Source organism: Aythya fuligula, chromosome 24, assembly GCF_009819795.1.
Source record: "Aythya fuligula isolate bAytFul2 chromosome 24, bAytFul2.pri, whole genome shotgun sequence".
In the NCBI taxonomy this organism is placed as follows: Eukaryota; Metazoa; Chordata; class Aves; order Anseriformes; family Anatidae; genus Aythya; species Aythya fuligula.
This window is the reverse complement of record NC_045582.1, coordinates 5,762,280-5,783,275: the sequence shown is the minus strand read 5'-3', so window position 1 is coordinate 5,783,275 and position 20,996 is coordinate 5,762,280. Positions and strand designations below refer to the sequence as shown.

The 20,996-nt window shown below is 49.4% G+C and overlaps 1 protein-coding gene across 4 annotated transcripts in view; it reads right to left on the bottom strand.

The window, feature by feature from the left end:
• Nucleotides 1-18,306, bottom strand: part of GPATCH8 (G-patch domain containing 8) — a 54,272-nt gene extending 35,966 nt beyond the window's left edge. For 2 of the 4 annotated variants that reach the window (XM_032202904.1, XM_032202902.1), the window contains exon 1: nucleotides 3,594-3,658. Coding sequence is in view for 1 of the 4 variants with exons in the window: in XM_032202901.1 (XP_032058792.1) it covers nucleotides 3,594-3,668; nucleotides 18,258-18,302 (120 nt within the window). In the remaining 3 variants the exon portion in view is untranslated. Of the gene's footprint in view, nucleotides 1-2,536; nucleotides 2,572-3,593; nucleotides 3,669-18,257 lie in introns of those variants that run through there. The other 2 variants (XM_032202901.1, XM_032202903.1) reach the window with 2 other exon arrangements.
• Nucleotides 18,307-20,996: the final 2,690 nt, after the last annotated feature.

Sequence of the window (20,996 nt, the reverse complement as noted above, 5' to 3'; positions counted from 1 at the left end):
GGGTGTATTGCTATCTCCTACTTGATCTGTACTGCTGGGACAAAGAAAACCATGAATTCACAGCAAGATTCAGTACACAAGTAGAATTAAATTAACGTGAAGAAAATCTGGATTCTATGAAAGCTGCAATACTTTATGACTTCCCGTTTGAAAAACCTGAACTCAGTGCAGTTAAAATATTTTTAAACAAATGCATGCAGCTTCTTGAATCAAGGAAAGGCAAAGTGCTCTGATTTTCAAGGACACCAAACACCAGTGGTTCCACTGACATGACCAGCCAGTGTAAATGCAGCATCTTTCAAGCCAGAAGAACAACAAAAATTGTTACTTGCAGGGGAAAAATAAATATTGGTCTTTGCAGCTATGAAGAGTTCATTGATAGGAAATACTTTCTTCAATTTAGTAATGGAAAATAGCTGGCTTCTCACTTAGGCTACGTACATCCACTAGCTCGTGTCAGCTCTGTTTTCCATAAATATACTTTGATTATAGTCGCATGTTTCAGTCCAGACATCTTTGGCCTAAACAAGCTGTACAAAGCAGGATTTCCACAGGAACAAAATCCTAGTGCGCTAATTGAGGACACATTTCAACATTGTAATGATCTGTAGACTCCCAAACCTATTTTCCAGCCACCTTTGAGTTGCATGCTGTAGCAGTACAGTCAGCACCTCTCAACAGATAATGCTGCAGAGATGGATCCCACTTCAGCGGTGATAGTCAAACAAGTGCTTCCAGTGAAACCCTCTGCCCTGTAGGATTTCCAAATGCAAGCTGCCTTTAGAGAGCTTTCTTATTACTGAAGAGATGTGAGAAGCTGCAAGAAGCACATTTAAGAGAATATACTTGATCCACTGTGATCTGTGGAGTAACTGAACTTTAAACTTTACCTGGGAAGTGCTTTGATCTGCTATTGTTTTAAACACCCTCCTTTGCACAAAGACATTTGTCATCGAAACTAGTTCCACAATGTGGAACAGGCTCTTACTCATTGCTAAGAGCAGATTCCTTTGTAAAGGTCAGCTGAATTACTAACAGTGAGCTGGGTAAGGATTACAAAACAATTTGTGAATAAATGTTAATATTGCAAGTATTTAGATGTGTGGCATTTGCAAGTTATATATTTGTACTTACTCCTTCCCTCTCAATTTCAGTTCAAGCCTGTTAGGCACTTTTGGGTGGGCCAACAGCATGAAATACCTGAAGCCAGAAAAAGCAGCGTGAGCACCACGCTCCTAGTGAAAAATCTCGCAGGACAGGTACACCAGACTCTGACAAGGAAACCACTCCTTTTAATGTGTGCAATTTGCCAATTTCAAAAGCGCATGGGTCATTAATAGGGTGGGAGCAAAATCGTCATTGGTGGCAGGAAACCTGACAGAATTATTTGTGCTTCCCAGCTACACTTTTTTTTTTTTTTTCCAAGAATCAACAGTGTACCTAATGAAGATAACGTGAAGATTTTTAAAGCGACTGGTTTGTTTCTGATGGCACTTTTTAAAAACCAGGCTTGTCTACAAGTCAGGGAAAAACCAAGCCACTGTGCAGCAGTTGCAGCTTTTGAATTCTGGAACTAGCACACGAAGCCAGCTCCAGCACACTCCAACACAGAGCACGGTGGATGTGACAGTGCAGAACACACATTTCATGAGTTCTGTGACTTTTTGCAAGAGCTCAGTGTCCCAGGCTAAGGGTTTTTCTCCTCAAATGCTTGTTTCTCTTAATAGATATTAAAGGTGGTGTGTGTGTGTGGGGGGGGTTAAAATAAGAACTTGAGGTTTTACCTTTTTCTTCTCTTAAGGATTAAACCATTCTCCTCTCCATCAAATGCTTTTCAGATTTAACCATAAGGCTACACTGCCTATATTAAAGCCTACAATGAAGTTGGAGTAACAGTAATAATGCCACAATATTTGGATGGTGATATATGCATGAATGAGATACTAAAGCTGTAATTTAATTTCAGTTTTCTGCCACAGTTCAACATTAATCAAACTGCAACAAAAGATTACATTTGCAGGTGATCCAAGATGCACTGTCTGTCTATGTGCTCGTTCAGACTTTACATGCCTCCGCAGGCATCACTTCCTTCAGGATACCACAAAGATTCGATCTATGACCATTTCTATTCCCCTGTTTGGAAAACATTTAGAAAGCAGATAACCAGGCTAGTCTGTAGGTAGTATTTTAATTATTTTGTAAATGCTAATTTCCAATGTGGCACAGAGTAGGTAGGGTACCCATGAGTATTTCTCATTATATCTACACAAGAAAACAAGCTTGGCATTTTAATTAAAATCCCCATGTCACAGCATAAGATTAAAGTATTCAGGAAAACATTGAATACAAATTCCCATCTCTGCAGCATTATCTCATGCGTCATCAATTACTGCCATGCCTAAATCTAGCATCATGCCAGCACATTAAGACAGTAGGTACTATATGCAGTGTTCACTGGACCAGAAGAACAGAAATAAGAAGGGGGAAAGGAAACCCTAGAGAAGAAATTAAAAAAGGCAGACCGTGCAATACAAACCAGATCATGGCTGCTTAGCTAATATGGGCCAACTGCTGCGGAAGAAAAATGTCGAACACCCCAAGTTGTGTAAATTTTTGTAAACATCTAAACACGCACACAAACACACACAACACCAACCTACACATGAATGAAAATATATATTCATCTTTTACTAACACTAAGTTTCTTCTAAGTGCACGCTAACATGAAGAAACTTTAAAATTATTATCTGGGAAAATAAATATTTGAGAAGTTCTAACTTTAACAAAAAACTAGTCTTAATCAGAACACTGCTGGGCAACCCTCCTTTGTTCTTTACCACTTTTCTTCCTCTTGTACTGAAACCGCAAATGAATATTTAAATTGAAAGGCAAAAGCTAAGTGCCAAACTCACGGGTGAAGTTTAGGCTGAACAAGATATCATGCCTAAGACTAGCAGAAGATGTTTTGCAGAGAGAAAAATTAAAAAGCTCCAAAAAGCTTAAAAAAGTAAAACTAAACAAAACTTAACTTTCCCCATCTATTGGCTGTACTCTCCATACCTAATTCAGAGGTTTTTTGTTTGTTAAATGAAAAATACTTTAAAGAAACTCACATCACAGTTTCAGATTCATGGGGAAGGGCTGCTATACTAATACATCCATGTTTCCATACTGCCGGATGTCATCCTAACACTGTTCTTTAACACACCAGTACTAAACCAAAATTAAAAGCTATCAAGGATCAAAATACATTTTACTATGGTCTTCCATTAGGTTCACATAAGAATTATACTGATTCTTCAACAAAATACATAAAGAACAAAATAAGTGTCTACAACTGCATGTATTACTGTAAATAAGTTCTGAAATATCACAATGAACTAAAGTTTAAGTTACCTATAATTTCAGGAGAGCTACTTCAAGATTAAATCCCTGGCTCATTTAATCTTGGCATGCACTTCACCACAATTAACCCCGTACTGTCATTTTCAAAAAGGAGCCCACTCCTAACCAATTTGACTGCATTCACATCAAGTACCATCCGATCACGGCCTAATTTTTGGTGGCTTGATGATGATAAGTATGTATCTTACCGATTCTATAGGCTTGTCTAGAGATGCTTGCTCTATCTCCAGGTGCCCTTCTTCATATTGATCAAAGTGATTGCCCTGGAAGAAAAGGAAACTGTTAGCTCTACAGCAGGACACACTGCCCGTGGTGTCATTTCAAGATACAGGCTTGTGCATATGTTAGATTTTATATTTGTTTTACTGGCTAAATATAAACTAATTAAATACAGCCTCTATTCAGTATGTAGGCTATAGGAAAAAAAAAAAAGTCATTCTGAAACCCAACTGTACCAATTCAATGAGGTTCACAAGTTATAGAAGTTGGTAAAATATCAAAAAATTAAGATGACAACACTTGGGGTATGTGTGTATATTTTCATTTTGTTTTGTTTTAAAGTCTGTGAAACATTGACTACAAGCACCAGTGCTGGCCAAAACCACACAGAACAAGAATCAGAAGGAACTGACACTCCCCCCAGCTCCAGGAAGGCTTTTTGTGGTGCTGGTTTTTAGTTTGTGTGTTTATTATTTGGTTCATTTTGTTGTTGCTGTTTTTTGTGTTTTGTTTATTTGTGTTGTTGGTTTCTTTGGTTTATTTCTTGTTTGTTTTTTTTATTTGTTTGTTTTTTAAAGGCTTTCCTTGCATCAGGAATCAAAACTGCTTGCAGCATGCGTGTAATTTCACGCACCTCAAGTCAACCAAAACCCACAGCGGTACCGCAGGAAGCCCTCGCTGTGCCCCAGCACACAGCCATGGTCTGAAGCAGCCCCCTCCCTGCACCCCCAGCCGCATAGCGCCAGGTGAGCCCAAGTGACCACCAACACCTGAACCCAGCAGTTTCTGTGCCACGATCAGCCTGCAGACATGTGGACGCACCAGGAGGGAGCATTTTGGGCGCAGTACCTAAAGCCACTACGCAGAAGCGGTAACGGCCAAACAGATGAACACGTCTGAGCAAAGAGGACCAAGAGACGCACAGCACACTAATAAAGTGTGCAGATGCTGACAGGGCAAAGAAAAGGCTATAGATAGCCATAAATCCAATCCCCTTGCTTCTCTACACTCCTGGATCAACTCCGTAGGATAGCTGCAGCCCACAGGGTATCTGCAGTCCTACAGAGTGGCCACGTGGATAGGAAAAGGAAGCAGGATTATTGTTATTGTGTGCCACACCTAGCTCCCCCACACACACACCCCACATGTGCTTCAGAATCGCTGACGTCTGAGCAGGGCCACCCAGGGCCCCACGGAAGCACAGCACAGCAACGATGGCAGCCGGAGACCAGCGCCACGCACCCACTGCAGGGCAGGACCGAACCTCCCTGTCCTTCCGAGGCGCTGAGCAGGGGGGCTCCCAAGCTGGGGAAGCAGACGCCGACGGCCTGGAGAGCAGCCACCGGTGCTGGAACACCCTCAGCACGAGTGGCCATTTCAGGAAATCCATGTCTCTGTTGGAGCTTCTCAGAAGCCTCAAATTCCTGAAATTGCGAACGCTGTGAACCATTTTTGGCCATTCGCTATGTTTACGACGCATCACTAACAACCACCACAGTTAATACACATCCTGGGGGGGGGAAGGGGGAGCGGGGTCCCACTTGCTCACTGCAAGCTTGAAAACAAAGCCGAGAGGTGGCTGCTGGAGGGAGCAGGCCCAGGAAGGGGCTGCTTCTGCAGCTTCCCAACCTCCCCCGGGCACTGTGCAGTGTCACGGCCCCATGCAGCCACCAGAGGCTGTCACCGTCCCTTTCCCAGTGAGACCAGGACCCTCAGCCAGTACCAAACACGTGGGGATTTTTATTTGTATTCCAGCTCCACAATTTCTTTGAGCAGGAACACCTTGCACTGCTGCCAAAAGAAACATGTTGTTGCTCTCCTCCTTTCTACCAACACCAATTTTTCCTCCTACAAAAATTTTAATGAAAGCCAGCATGAGAAAGAGCAAATTACAGCTGTAATGGACTGCCTCTTGGAAGCTTACAAGCCAGACAACAGCCTCCAAAAATCTTCTGAAACTGGAGTTCCTGCCAGTGATGCAAATTTGCAAGAGAGCATCCTGACAGAAACCTGCCGCCAAGAAAACGTGCCTCAATACCCAAAATTCTGCCCTATCCATCACCCGTGGGGCACAGACAGCTCACACAGGCCACGCTCTACACCCAGCAGTTCTTCCCCATGTGCCCAGAGCAGATTCGGGATTTCATCTGCAGGCAGCAATCTTTTTCGGACAGCCTTCAAGAAGCAAGCTAAAGGCAAACGTACTGTGCATGTGAAATCCTTGAGCTGCGTACGACAAAAATCAGTAGCTTTTGGAGCCGGGCACAGCACAGATGTACACAGCGTACACGGCTGTGTTGTGAAGTCAGCAAGCCCAGCCTCCCCATAACAGTGCCCAAGAGAACAAAAGCAGTCAAGAGCATGTACACTGCTGATGAATTTGTACTGTCGGCTGCTGCACGTTAGTAAAAACTTCATGTACAACATTGAAATCCACAAAACATTTAGATAACGAGCACCTGAAACACTCCCAGCAAAAGCCAAGTCATAGGCTGCTTTTCCCCCCCGTTCATTTCACGATGTGATTTCTCTGCCTGCAGATAGCTCAGAGTATGCCAACTAAATTACCTGGAGCTGGCAAAATATTTCTGCCTACTCACTGTCTCCTTCTGTGCACTGCCTGCCAACATATTGAAATTATTCTTTAAAAAGGCAAGGGTCAATTCCACTCTGAAAGCACACCTTGCTGATTTGAGGCTTTACAACTCTATTTGCCTTCGCTTTAAAAAAAAAAAAAAAAAAAGTCTCCTCCCAGAAGCTATGCATGGGACTGAACAGACCAGAGACAAATGCAAAGAAGCCAAAAAGCAACCAAAGCTGTTCCAAGTCCCAGGATCTCACTGTTATCTCCTTTATGTCCCTCAGGATTCATTTTGTATAGTTGTATACTTCCGGGGTTTTGTTGCCGGTCATGGCAGCGGAGCCGGGCTGCCTGCTTTTACAAGTAGCAGCACTACAAATGCCTCATGTGTGGAAGCAGGCAGGGCGCTTGCCATCACCCCGAACTCCTGGGTAACACAAATTCCCTCGGCACACACTGCGCCAAGCCCCGGGGGATGCCGACACCGCACTCACTATATTAGGAAGTTGTCTGTCCCAGGCCTGGCAATTGAAGCCACCAGGGTAACAAAGCGTCCAAACCAAACCAAAAGCAACACGCATCACAGGGAGAGTTCTTTTTCAATCCTTAACGCAGACAATTAAAGGAAAATTTCTCTTTCTGCCATCAAGTAGCTCACCCTGGATAAAAAGCCGGGAGGTAACCCAGCAGTCACACCGAGGTCACATCTATGAGCGTGTTCATCATAGCAGTGCCTAAGGAGCAAGCAGAGAAGGGGCTCTCGCTTCTGCTGTCACAATAAAGCCTCACTAAAGCGGTGCTGCCTGCCATTGCGTGATCAGAGGCCTTTTGGAGCCGGGACTCCATGGGGCTGAGGCAGCACAGTTTGTCCCTTCGCTTCCTCAGCCCTGGAGCTGGCTCCGAAACAAGCTGGGGGGAATTCAATCTGTTGTCTTTGTTTTCCAGTTCCTCAACCTGGCACATCGAAGGGATCCATTTCACATTTCTGTGCCGCTGTGTCTTAAGACAATGAATCAGAGGAAGACAAAATACTTTAACATTTAAGTCTAACAATTAATTAAAACCTAAATGTTGAATCTGTTGAGAATAAACTACATTTCTGGCAGATGAGAACTGTAAGCACAGACCATGTTTTAATACGAATTTAATCTGCATCTTCTGCAGACTTGAGCAATGCTTCTCTCTTCAGAAGAAACCTTTAAGTGTAGCTGGTAATTCAATCCCTACCAAACGGACACCAGATCATCAAATAACAGCCACATTAAAAAAAAAAAAAAAAAAAAAAAAACAGTGCTTGTTCAAAACCTAGTCCCAGATCATCTTCCCTGCGTGACTGCCCCAGAGAGATGCTAAATCCTGGCCCTGCCAGCTAACGAGGCCCCTGCCTGCTCCAGCAGCACACTCCCCAGGGCTGAGCACAGCGCCCTCATCCCTCGCACCCTCTGCCCCCAGCCCCAGGGCTGTACTGGGGCCTCCCAGCTCAGGCGCTGTCAAACAAGACGTGCTGCACTGCTTTCATTGCCTCCTTGCAGCTGCGAGCCCCATCCTGAAAGAGCAGGGCACGTAAGACGATGGGCTTCCACTCCAGCATCCTTCACTGCTATCTGTAGCACTCTGTGCTGCAGCGAGGGCTCCAGCCGGGTGCGTCACTGCAGTCCTGATGAAATCCAACACACCTTACTGCTGGGATGAGGAGCGAGGGCAAGCCTTTAATGCCCACACACTTGCTCCACACTGCACACCAGCTGTTGGGCTTGCTGCGTTCCCCTCCAGGAGCCAAGATGCCCACAGCCTGTGGTTCATCTGGCTGCGTCATCTCAGCTCTGCAGCCACCGCCCGGTCACTCGCAGCCCCGTGCCCTTTCCTTTCCCCTCCTCTCCCTGTTGGATCCGTGCACGAAGCTCTCAGCCAAGCCCTGTGTCTCGGAGCCCTCGCATGCTAAACGATCAAGTCTGGAGCACAGCTTTTGGAAGTCAACTAGCAAAAGCTGCCTCCATGTGGGATTTTGGACTGTTATACTCCCTTACTTGGGCAGCAAATACATGGACCTTCCAGCCCAGTAAGTCCCTTTTTGTCCAAGACTAAATGGACACTGGGTTTTCTGAAACAATTCAAGTGAAATAGCCTGAGGGGAAGAGCACTGCTGCTTGTTTCTTTCTTCCAAGCTCCCAAACATTGTAGCAGTGAGACCTGGCATGCATAATTTCAAATTTTAACAATTTAATCACACTTCTAACCCAAAGTATTAAGTGTGAAGAACTGTTGCCACTAAACGGCTAGATATAAGTGAAATTAATTTGGTGTTTTACACCCACTTGTCAGAGTAAGCTGAGGATCCCGGAATTTACTTTGGCCCCTGTAAGACAGCAGCCGGTCATCTCCACGAGGCAGGCTCTCACAAAGGCTGGCAAAGACAAAGCATCTAAGGACCCACAGATCTTCCTAGGAAAGAAACTCCTTTTAAAAGCATCTTCACAGCTACAAGGTGGAAGAAAAACATGCTCTCCCCTTCCTTCTCACCTGAAGGGTGGATCCAAAACCAGGCCAGACATCCAAGCACTGCATTTTCTAAGTCACCTACAGCATCACCACCATGAGGAAAGGACGATGAGTCACTCGACTGTTTCAAGGCTATTAAACCTCCCTGGATATTAATTATCAGACTGCTCTTTACGATCTGTCCAAACACAGAGGATATTAAGATGTCAGCTTGCAGAGCGCATCCCATGCAGTGCACATTCCTGATGGGAATTAGTGGTTTCTTCTACAAACAGCTGTACGTTACCCATCTAGTAAGCGTGGCAGTCCACAGCTCGGCAGCTAGGCTGAGCATTTCAACGCGGCACTCCAGTGGAGAGAGCAAACGACAACAAAAAAGGAGCATAATGGAGATGTGAAAGTGATGGCTTTCTTTCAGAACGCTTTCGTTCAGCTGCCCTTCCAGTTACTGCTCAACAAGAGAGCTCAGTTACAAGAACACTATTGCTAATGTAAAAGCAAACAATGCAAGCCACAAAACCCAACAGAAATCAGAGACAAAGAGCCTACAATGTGAACACCTGGGGGAAATCCTGCCTGCTCCAGACTCACACAGACAACTGCAAGCAGAGCTACGTCGGTGAAGACTCCAGCTCACAACCACAGGTCCGTGCTAAGGGCACTAACATCAGCATTGACCAAGGAGGGAACGCACAGCACACAGTCACTGAGATGTCAGAGCCGAAGCGATCTCTATTTCCACGCTTACCTTCCTCCAACTCAGGAGGGTGTACAGCAACACGTTCCCGTGACCGTGCATATAATCTAAAGAAAATAACTTGGCAGAAAAGCCTCACTGTACTCATCTTCGTTATTTCTTAAATGCACCGGAAAAAAGCACAGCGTGATCACGATTTTTAACTGCATTCAAAAAGAGCACAGCGTGTTCAAAAATTAAGTTTTCACACTGGTGAAACATCAGAAAGACTCAGAAAACAATATTTATAGTCCATTTACTTTAGAAAATGGAATTTTAAAACACTAAAGCAAATTAGCACCACCTGTGCATATTCTAGTTATCTAAGAATTTTCTCAGTAAACCTTAAATTCTCAAAATACTAAGTCAAACCACCAGAGTGGGCGTTGTTACCCAAAAATGCCACTTTAAAGTACTTAACCAAACACACTCCCACTTTCTGAAAGCTCTCAAGGCATTGTTTTAAAATAGCAGAGGAGACACTAGGAATGGCTAGGAAGAGCTGCTGGTACCCACAGACAAGGCCATGGCGTGGTGCAGCTAGAGCCGGGGCAGACCACGTTAGTTAGCTACGAGTCACAGCAGTTTTTGCTCCACTCTCCAGTGTCCGCCTGTAAGCACAGCTGATGCCTCCTGCAGCCATCCTGGATCAGGTCAGCACAGACAGGAGGTTTCAGCAGCCAAGCTGGAGCAGCACCCGAACACATCTGGGCAAATGCCAGCTCTCCGCTGCCCTCGCTGCCTGCCTGCCTGCAGCTGGTACCTTCCTGGGTAAAGAAAAAGCCTCGATGACCCCAGGAACAGCCATCCCATTACATTTAATTAATTAATTAATTTTTACAAGGAGTTGGAATAGTTGAGAGAAGACGGGGCAGCCCAACTTCCAGCATCAGCTGCAGCCCAGCAGCTTGCCCAAGTTGTGCTGCGGCGAGGCAGGGGATGGTGGAGCCGCGTGAGAGGAGCTGAGGGAGCAGCACCAGGCACTCTCACCTAAACCAAAGGCTCCGCCAGCCTCTGTATTCAGGAAAGCACAACCTACAGAGGTCTCACATGGCGTTCTGCTTTGCCTCCAGCTCTTTTCTCATAAAAGCCTTCCTGGCCGGGTCGCCTGGTGCAGAGCCATCGGCTTCGCACAGCCCGAGCTCGGTGGGATGGGAGAAACTGACTGCGGGTACAGACGGAAGGAGAAAAGCCACGCGTGCCCAGGGCCACCTGCACGGCCCTTCAGCCCTTGTGCAGGGCTCCAGCGTGGCCAGCCCCACCGCTGAGCCCAGCCATCACAGACACGAGGTTGGAGCTGTGAAAGCCAAATCAGGCACACCACAGCTAATCAACTGTTTACGGCACGCAATCAAGACTTAATGGGTTTCTAATTTCTCTGCAAGATCCATACTGCCGCATGTATGCTGACTGCGAATCTCAGGCGGTAATTTATGCTGCCCTTATAAGCTAAGCGGGACCCAATGACTCCACACGATGGAAAATCTCCAAAATGTAATTGATGCAGACAACCGTGGTGATGTTCAGAAATCCATCCAGAGAACTCAAAAACAACTCCTGCAAAGCGTAGCTTAGAAATGTTTCTTGAATATTCATTATGCACCGTGAAGATGCATTCTGAAGGCCAATATATGCTTACGAAGACAACTCCATCCAAACCTTCGCTCACATAAAGAAGCTCTCTTGGACACTTTTAAAAGTCGAGCAGTTCCATAAAATTACAAGGAGTAGTGATACAAAACCAACGTGGTACCTGGAAAGCTTTTGTTAATGTTTCTCAGAACAAAACCATTTTCTTTTCCCCCATTGTTTCCTGAAATGACTGCAAAGACTTAAAAAAAAAGAAAAAAAAAAATTGAAGTGATCCTTTTCCGGCAACACAGACGTAAAGCAGTCACAAACAACAGCTCGTGTTTTCACTGCCTTCGGCACACCGTAAGTCATTTCCCTAGTCCCCTTCCTGTACATAAGCAACGTAAGAGTAGGTACAGACAACGTACACCTTCACACCCTCAGAAATAGCTTAGTATTTGCAGTCAACATCTTGTGAAAGCAGCAGCAAAACCATATTTTAGGCAAACACACAATTATTTTGAGAGTACTTCAAAAGAAAATCCTCTCAAGTCAATACAACAAAAGCAATCACTTATGATTTGGATATGAATTTAAATTGGCAACTTTTGAAAGCACCTTGTAATTACATGTTGAGATGCTGAAGGCACCTTTTGTTTAGCTACCTAAAAATTAATTTTGATGGTAAAATTCTGTTAAGTCTAAAAACGTTGAAACAACACTCAACCAGAGCACATTCAGGACTACTGGTAGGTCACAGCTTTAAACCACGAAAACGTGCAGATAAACACCTCGCTAGAGCTGTCCCATTTCATGTCCTACGGCTCACAGATAAACAGCTTGTACAAGGAGTGGAAGCCACAGGCAGGTCCCTGCTTCGTAGTGCTTTGCAGTCTTTGGCACCAACCAAGAACAATTTAATGTCTTTCAGATTCCTTCTGCCACCACGAATGCCAGCACTAAATCTGCTCCCGCACGTGAAGAATGCTGTTCAGCTCTTCAGCACTTCCAGCACCCGTACTGGGGAGCATCAGCACTGGTCTAACTCACCCAATTTTCTCTTAGCCTCTTCTCAACACAGTGATGCAGAAGGTGCTGCAGCTTCCAGCACCCACATCCTCATCACCATCAAGGACTTTCAAGCAAGACAAAGGGAAAATACCCCGCTGGGTGCTAGTCAGTTACTGTCTAGGGTCTAACTTGTTCACCACCATGTGCTTGCAAGTATTTCTAGTGGCATCTTTTAAAACATAATAAATGGTGTTTGACTTGCTAAAGGATCGTTTCTGCACCAGAACATCACAGGACAGCTCGCTCAGGAGCATGCAGGAGGGACTCAAGCTCCCAGGTCCCTCCATGAGACTTGCTGCCATTCAACATTCCTACCAACAGCCAGCAGGGAAAGCACAGTAACCATCAACAGAACTCACAGCTCGTGAAGCCTGCCGAGCAGCGAGCAACACCACGGACATGTTTGCACAGAGCAACCCGAGCTGTGTGCCAGTGACCTGTGTGCAGCGCGGCAAAGCCTACACAAACCCAGCACGGGGCTGCAGTGAGAGGGCCGGGACCAAAGGGAACCCACGCTGCTGGCACCTGCTCCACGCAGCACAGCATCAAAAGGAAAGAAACACAACCCAAGGGCAGGTATAAAGGAACAGCAAATAAAGTAGTAAAAATATGGTTATCTCCGCGCATTATACAGCTGGGAAGTGTTCTAGGTTCTGCCATGCAAGCCTTCCAGTCACACAGTAAAGGCTTTGGAAAGTGTTAAGATGCCGGAAGCCATAACACCACGGAGGGAACAGTAAGATGTCCTGCAGTAACAGGAGTCAGAGCTGGCTGGGACAGCTCTCAGAAGAGCCTGGAGCTAAGACAGCAATGTTGTACATGCCCTCGTAAGAGGCATGGCACGAACAAATTTCGGCACAGTAGAGAAAGACTTAACACGGAAAAGCAGATAAAAGCTGAAAACAGAAAAATCTGAAGAAAAAACAAAGGCAGGCACACCTTTCTTTGGACAAACTCCTGGAAGAACCTCCAATGGAAAACATTCGCTGCTAACAGCTGTCTTCAAGAGATACTGTAGCCAAGCACTCATTCCTGGACTCAAAATGGGGTCATATGATGGAAATCAAAAGGTAAGCAATACCCAGATATTTAGAGCTGACATCCTAATATTGATTTCTGGCTTTACAACTCTGAATGGTTAAAATCTCTGAAGAATTAATTACTCCTGGAGCTGCCTGAAGATGGAAAGTACTAAGAACTACTGAGTTTAAAAGAGCACAACAGAAAGAGGCATATCAACCACAGAAACCTTGGCCAAGAAGCGCACCTGATCAGGTCATGTCCTAAAGCCTGACGACCCCATGCAGCAGGAGCCTGGAGGCCAGTCAGGATGGGGCAGGGGAAGAGGGGGGATCACAAGAAACTGCGATGGCTTCGACACAGTTTGTCAGCCAGAGGACAAAAGTTTCCTTTCCCACCTAGTTAGCCTTGGCCGCAACAGAACATCACTGCATGAGAGAAGAAAAAGGAAGTGGCAAAAAATGTAATAAGGAAAGGTGCAACCCAGGAAGCAGCAGGTCTACAGAGATTTCATCTACCCTGCAAGTTCCAGAACTTCATGTCCAAGTTCAGCTTTTCCTGTCATCTAGAACTGAAAGCAATACTGTTTGATCTACTTTTTAACCCGTTTTCCCCCAATTTTCTCCTCCCTTCCAGGTTCACGTAAACAGACAAAAACCAATTGTGGTCCCAATGCTCCCCCTTTGCCCACCCAAGGGGTCGGTGCGTCCTGCCAAGGAGGTAAGGACAGAGCTCGTCCTGTGCTGTAACGCCAGACATTCAACCACGGCCTCACGATAGACGAGCATCTCCAAACAACACTAACAGATTTCAAAAAACTAAGATTAATTCTTAGGACAGAAAGCACGCCATGGAAGAGAGCTACCTCTTGGCCTGCTCCCAGCTACATTTATCTAAGGCAAATTCAGGCACAGGGATCTTGTGTCGCCCCAGCTCGGGATACCATGTTTTGCAGTGACTCCGCTCCTATTCTTTCCGCCGTTCCCCCACGTTACATTTTTTCTCTTCCCAGATAGCACAAGAAGGCAAAAGAAGACAGCCCTATTCATCTCGCTGCCGCGCAGAGAAAAGCCACTGACCGACTCTGTCCTACAACCTGCGAGCAGCCCCGGCCTGCTGCAGGCTATAAAAACCAAGCAGGTTTGCCTTAGGCAACGTGTACAAGGTGAAGCTGCCGACAGCCCGGAGGATCGCAGGACTCTGCGCTGCCCGCCCAGATGCTGGCGAGCCCACGGCCTGCTCAGCCCCGCTTCTCATGTGCCTGCCGGGCTGCCAACGCCAAGGCGCGAAGCCCACGTCCGACTTGGGCTGCTGGAAGCACAGAGCGGCTACCAACAGCCACGGGCTCAGGTAGCTCTTGGAGTGTTTGAGGAAAAAAAACTTGTCTATCTCCGTGGCGTAAGCAAGAGGAGGGGAACCGAAGTCCAGACTGGCCACAATTCAAGCCAGGTTGGAGAACTTGCCTTTTCTGCTTCACGGAAGCGTTCTGCCATGCCACAGACTGCACAAGGAAAAGAAAAAACCCAGAGACAGAACAGCCTGCGTTCCGTCTGGCTAATGATGCAAGTAAGTGCAGTGTACGTAGGAAGAGGAAATTATCGTACACATATACACATATGGCTCGTAATATTTCTGCTTCAACAATGCAAAGGAGAAGGAGAGAGCAACAAAACATTTTCTCAACATCTGTGACTAACTGGGAACTCCGCTGGATTTCAGTGCCGCACAGACATCCGTGGTATTCAGCCTTGGAGCTCAGTCTAGTTAATCTAAAGAAAAAAAAACGCAATTACACAAAAATAACACTAAAAATATGTTTACTTATTGCAGCTGTCTCATGTATTTACAGCGCTTCCAGTAACACTTTTTAAAACACCCTGTTAGCACCGTCGACAGCTATCGCTCACAGTGACTGCAGTCACCGAGGTTCACAAGCTCGGCTCTGCCGCGGGGAAGCCAGTCAATCACGGGGCCTGCAGAAGCTGACAAGTGACAGCCACCCCTTCTAACCAAGGGACCGAGCCCCGCAGTGGCCCACCCAAAAATAACCCTTTGTGTTACAGGGCAGGGAGGAAGGTCAGCACCTATTCAGGTAAGCCTTCAGACTTCTCTTTAGGCTTGGAAATGGTAAGTTAAGAAAGAAGGAAGATGGGTAACATCCTTCCTCCTTCAGTAAATCATTGCCTGAAAGTCTCCCAAACAAGTTGCTGTGCTGCCCTGGTCAGGGAAAGATCAAGTATTTCTGCACAGAGCAAAGCTCAGCACATTTCACTGCAGCTGCCCTCAAGTTCAGCACCTGCAAAACAGTCAAAGCACCGGGGCTTCCCCTTCCATTTGTGTAGGGTCTAGGATCACACAGCAAAAAAGGGAAGAGGATCTGTGCCCTCCATGCAGCTTCTAAACCTACACAACACAGCAAAAGCAGGACTTGGCTGCCAGGCAACCCCACAAAAAAAGAAAAAAATACCAAAAAGCAAAGCTCCTAACCACCCCACTGCAGCGAGATTTTCTGATGCCTTCTCCTGCTCCTTTGGCAATTTCAACTTTCAAACCACTCTCAGCTCTGACGTTCCTCCCACCCTGCCACAGAGAGGCCTCAGTAACTTGTGAGCACACACTCCTCCCACCCCGTACCACCACCTTTCTCCTTAAGGCTGCCTGACCTTATCCTTGTACTCACTACTCTTTTCCAGCGTCCCTAACAACCTTCTGACAGAGCAGCCATTCCCTCTGCTGCTTTCTTTACAGCCACATCGCTTCAGCTGCCCCTACTGAAAAATCCCCCTCTTCTCCAATCCTCAGCTGAGCCCTCTGCTCTGCAGCCCAGCTCCCCTCACCCCCTCTTGGTGTATTTCAGCCTGTTAATACCTTCTGCTTCTCTGCTGGTTCAGGCCCTTTCCCTCCTGAAGGGATTTCCCCCAGTGCTGTGCATTTCCATTCCTGCCTTCCCCTAATCGCACTGAGCTTCCTTTAGCCAGGCACGCGGGAGGACAGAACAGCAATCAGCAGCTCGTTCACCTTTAATCCACTTCTCTGGGCATCTCACAAGTGCAGAAACCTGAATATCACCTCTGTAAGCTCTGCAGTGCTAACCTCATCTCTCCCCTGCCCACATCAATGCTCAACTCACAGTCTTGCCAAGCCAACCCTCCCAAACCCGGACTCTTCCTAGTTTCTCTGCAGCAAGAAGGCAGACAACATATAAAGAGAAGTCTGAAGAGTTGTTTGTTCCAGCCAGCAGCGCTTTTCCTTCAGTCACATCGCTAATCCCAAGGCGCTTGTCTTTCTTCCAAACAGTTAAAAGGTTCCTTTGACCCATACGCTTTACTCCCGACCTTTTGTTTCTCTTCGTCTCTCGAGGCTGTACACAGCATTTTACTTCATCCAGATCACAAGATCACAAGCAGATCGCCCAAGAATGAGATCTGAGGGACTCCCTCTGCGGCCTCCCACGCTGCCACCCCCCTCGCCATGCTGCAGCAATGCCAGCTCCAAGCCGGGTAATTTTAGAGCACCATCTCCCTTTTGTCATGCCTGCTTCGGTCCCAGCAGACCAGCAATAACACGAGGTCACATTCGTAGCCATGCTCTGTCACAGCACAGAGAGTTCAGCAGCTGAAGCTTAGAATTAAAACTGCTCTAAATGGGGTGACAAAAAGCTTTCTTAACCCCGACAAAACGACCTCCAAAGGGAGGCTGCATACAAGTTCTTGACTTCACACTAACAGGCAGAGAATCTTATTTGCGGGAGCAGTAATTGGGGATGCTGGTTTTGATCACCTACAAAGGCAGCATAGCAGGTTATTTCCTTTACTCCACACCAATGTTATCTCAAGTCACCTCGGTCTAAAAACAGAGAAAAAAAGCCAGAAGTAATCTCCAAAGGCAATTTTGAAGAACAAAGAGGAAAAAAATAAGATCCAAAAATCCTTCTTCCACCAGCATATTTCTGAAAAATGATTAGCCTGACCGTGCATCAGGGTTCCTTGCACAGACACCCGAGCTCCCACAAATCCAGCGCAACCTTGGCCAAGGTATTTGGACCCCCAGCCTCCCATCCGAGCAGCTCTTTTATAACTCATCACTTTGACATTCTGTCCTCTGCAAGCCTTAACCGACTCCAAATTGTTCTGTACTTGGTTTCTTCCCAGGGGACCGATTCCCCTTTTCCCTTGGAAGGAGCCTTAACACACAAAATGTCTTCTCACTTTCAGATTTTCAGAGAGAACAGAGAAGTTACCCCACTACAAAAACAAACCCTACCTTTTATTTTAGCCTACGGGAAAAGCACTGAAAGCCTGACATTTGGCATGGATAGAGCCCTAATTAAAACTAGTGCCCCTTCCTAAAGTTAGAGGAAAACAGGGTTGGGACCGGGTTATTGTTTGCGAGCATGCTCAGCAGCTTTGAAGATTTTGGCATCAAGTAATGGAGCCCTGCTTCCTCCCTGACATCACCGCACGTTCTCCCTGCATGACCAGAGCAACGCAATGACACAGTAACAGGTTTCGCTGCTACAATTACTCCTGGTGAAGGCAGGCTGGCCGCAGAGGTACGGACACACCAACACGCAGAACGCCCCCGCGCAGGGGCCGTGCGGCAGCGGGTTCCGGAGCCTGCCCATTTCCTGGCTGCATCCTACAGAGCCCTGCCCGCGCTAGGCGCCCCGGCACCCTCCTGCAAAAGCAAACTGCCACCAGAAACACTCGGAAACTGCAGATCGGGCCCGCTCCACCGCAAGGAACGGGAGCTCCACGGCCCGACCGGCCCGTTCCGGCATTGACGCCGAGGCGTTTCTTTGTTCGGCGAAGGCACCGGCCATTACACGGCGAGACCCGGGAACCGTCCCGGGGGGAGCGCAGCGCCGGGAAGCCTCACGGGCAGCCCGCAGCCGCCCCGGCCGCAGCCCGGCCGCTGCCTTTTGTTCCCGTCCCGCCCCCGATCGCCAACGGCCGCCGCCGCCCGGCCCGAGCGGGGCCCTCGCGGCCTGGCCAGGGCCGGGGGCGGCCCCGGGGGTCCGCGCTGTGCCCGCCGCCGGCCCCGGGTCACCTTGGGGCGGCCCCCGGCGAGCACAAAGCCCCGGCGGGGGGGCGGCCGCGGGGCCCCGAGGGGCCTCCCGCCGGCGCCGTTCCCGGGGCCGCCCCCGGCCGTTACCTGGAAGTCCCGGTCCTCGTTGAAGCGGGAGAACCTGTCGGCCATTTTGCGCCGCCGCCGCCGCCCGCCCCGGCCCGGCCCGGCCGCCGCCTCCCCTCAGCGCCGCGGCGCCCGCCTCGCCCCGCCCCCTCCGCGCCCCGCGCACGCGCCCCGCTGCGGGCGGGCGAGGACGTCACGGCGCGGCCCCTCGCGGAGCCGCCCCGCAGCGCCGCGCATGCGCCGCCGGCGCTCCGACGAAGCCCGCAGGGAGCCTCCCGCCCCGCGCGTGCGGGCCTTCCCGCCCTCGCGACGCGGACCAATGGGACTGCGGCAACCTCTTGAGTGATAGCAGTGAGAGCCAATAGGAGCGCGGGCTCGTTTAACCGCTTGCTGAGGGCGTCGTTGGCTGGGGAGGGGGTGCGCGTGTTCCCTCAGATGGGCGGCAGGGGGGCGGCGGGCGGCGGGCGGCCGGGGGTGGCTCCCGGGCTGCTTTCGTGCCCTGAGGGGGGCTCGCGGTGCCCGGCCCGAGGCGGCTCAGGGCAGCCACAGCGAAGCGTGCGGTGCGCCGCGCTGCTGGGAGCCGGCCCCGAGGGGCACCCCTGAGGCTGTCTCGCGGTGCCGGGGGCGGCCAGCTCGCAGCTTTCCTGTCCCGTGCCACAGCTGCGAGCGGCTGCCTGCGGGCACGGTGCGTGTGCCGCCGGCTCTGCAGCCCCGGCCGCGGGCACAGCGGCTCCCGTCTGTCTCCGTTCGTGCCGTTCCCGTCTCTCGCCACGGGTCCGGCTGCCCAGATCCTGCTTGCGTGCTGCCCTCTGCTGCCCTGTCACAGAATCACGGAATTTCTGGATTGGAGGAGACCTCCAAGATCACCGAGTCCAACCTCTGACCTAACACTAACAGTCCCCACTAAACCATATCCCTAAGCTCTACATCTAAACGTCTTTTAAAGGCCTCCAGGGATGGTGACTCCACCACTTCCCTGGGCAGCCTGTTCCAGTGCCTCACAACCCTTTCAGTAAAGAAGTTCTTCCTAACATCCAACCTAAAACTCCCCTGGCTCAACTTTAGCCCATTCCCCCTCATCCTGTCACCAGGCACGTGGGAGAACAGACCAACCCCCACCTCGCTACAGCCTCCTTAAGGTACCTGTAGAGAGCGATAAGGTCGCCCCTGAGCCTCCTGTTGTCGAGGAAGGCAGTTCAGAAAGCGGCCTGGCCAGCCCGTACCACGCCACGTTACCTGTCCATGAGGCAAGAGCCCATGGCGACACGCCATTCACTGCGTCCTGCAGGGCCTCACCTACCGGCGATGACTTGGGTGCAGGGGGTTATGAAGTGGTGGCTGCATGGGAAGCTCCAACGCACTCTGCACCGTGCTTGTGAGAGAGCTGGCTCCACCTGTCAGCACCCCTCAGTGTGGGCTGTGCTGCCAGGACTCCTGTCTGGAGCTCCCTCAGACCCTTGCCAGGAGGGATGCCATTCTCATCCCCCTGCAGCCACCCTACAGAAATCCCCCCAAGGAAATTTTCTGATTCCTGACTCTCTCCACCTCTGCCAGAGGCTGGGACCGGTCAGCCCCGTGTTTGTGCTGCTGGCAGCAGTGCTGAAGCAGTCTGCTGCCCTGTTTGTAGGCCTTGTCATCAAGAGCTGGGCCCTCCTCATCACCTGGTGTCTGTGAGGGCTTTTGCCGATCAGGAGAAAACTTTGGACCCTGTCCCCAGCTATCCCAGTTTGTTCTGCCTGGGTGCTAAGCAGGACAGGGCACTGCTGCACAGCTTTGCCCCCCTCATCCTTCTCCCAAAACCCCTTTGGGAACCTTCGGGTGAGTTTCCCACTGTCAGGACCAGCAGTGGCCCTCAGTAAACCCGTGCTCTGCAAGCATCACCCCCAAACAGAGGCAGGGACACAGCCCATCGGAGCTGGCACCTTGCAGAGTGACTGCACGGCCTGCTGCGGGGTGGCAGAGGGGACTGGGGTGTGAAGTGACAGCAATGATGCCACAGAAATGGGGCCAGACTAACAAGGCAGGGAGTGGACTTCTAACACCCATTTTTCTGCTACCCCTGCTGACAAAGCTGGGCCTGACCCTCAGCACTGCCCTCAGGCACTTCTTGTCGCTGTGTGGAAATCCCACTGAAGCTGTGCCTCTCCACGCTCCGCTCCCCAAAACGCCGCAGTGCCAGGGCTCACCCCTCTCCTCCTGCCTGTGTCCAGGCCCCTTCCCGGGGAAGCCTCCTGGGCAAATCCCTGCTGCAGCTGTGGCACATGGCAGCGTGGGCAGATGGAGCTGGGGAAGCTGCTGTGTGCCATCCCTGCAGGCAGGGATTTTTGGAGAGGAGCCTCCAGGCGGCTCTTCCTCATCTCCTTCTGGGCGGGGAGCTGCGCCCTGCACCAGCATCATCCCTGCTGAGCGGGGACAGCATCACAGAACGGCTGGGGCTGGAAGGAACCTCTGGGGATCACCTGGTCCAACCCCCTGCCGAGCAGGATCACCTGGAGCACCTTGCGCAGGATGGCATCCAGGCACGTTTTGAATATCTCAAAGATAATATCTTTTGAATATCTCTGGAGAAGGAGACTGCACAGCCTCCCTCGGCATCCTGTCCCAGTGCTCTGTCACCTTCCCAGTAAAGAAGTGCTCCTCATATTGAGCTGGAACCTCCTGTGCTTCTGTTTGTGCCCGTTGCCTCTTGTCCTGTCGCTGGGCACAACTGAGAAGAGACTGGCTCCATCCTCCCGACACCCTCCCCTCAGATATTTATAC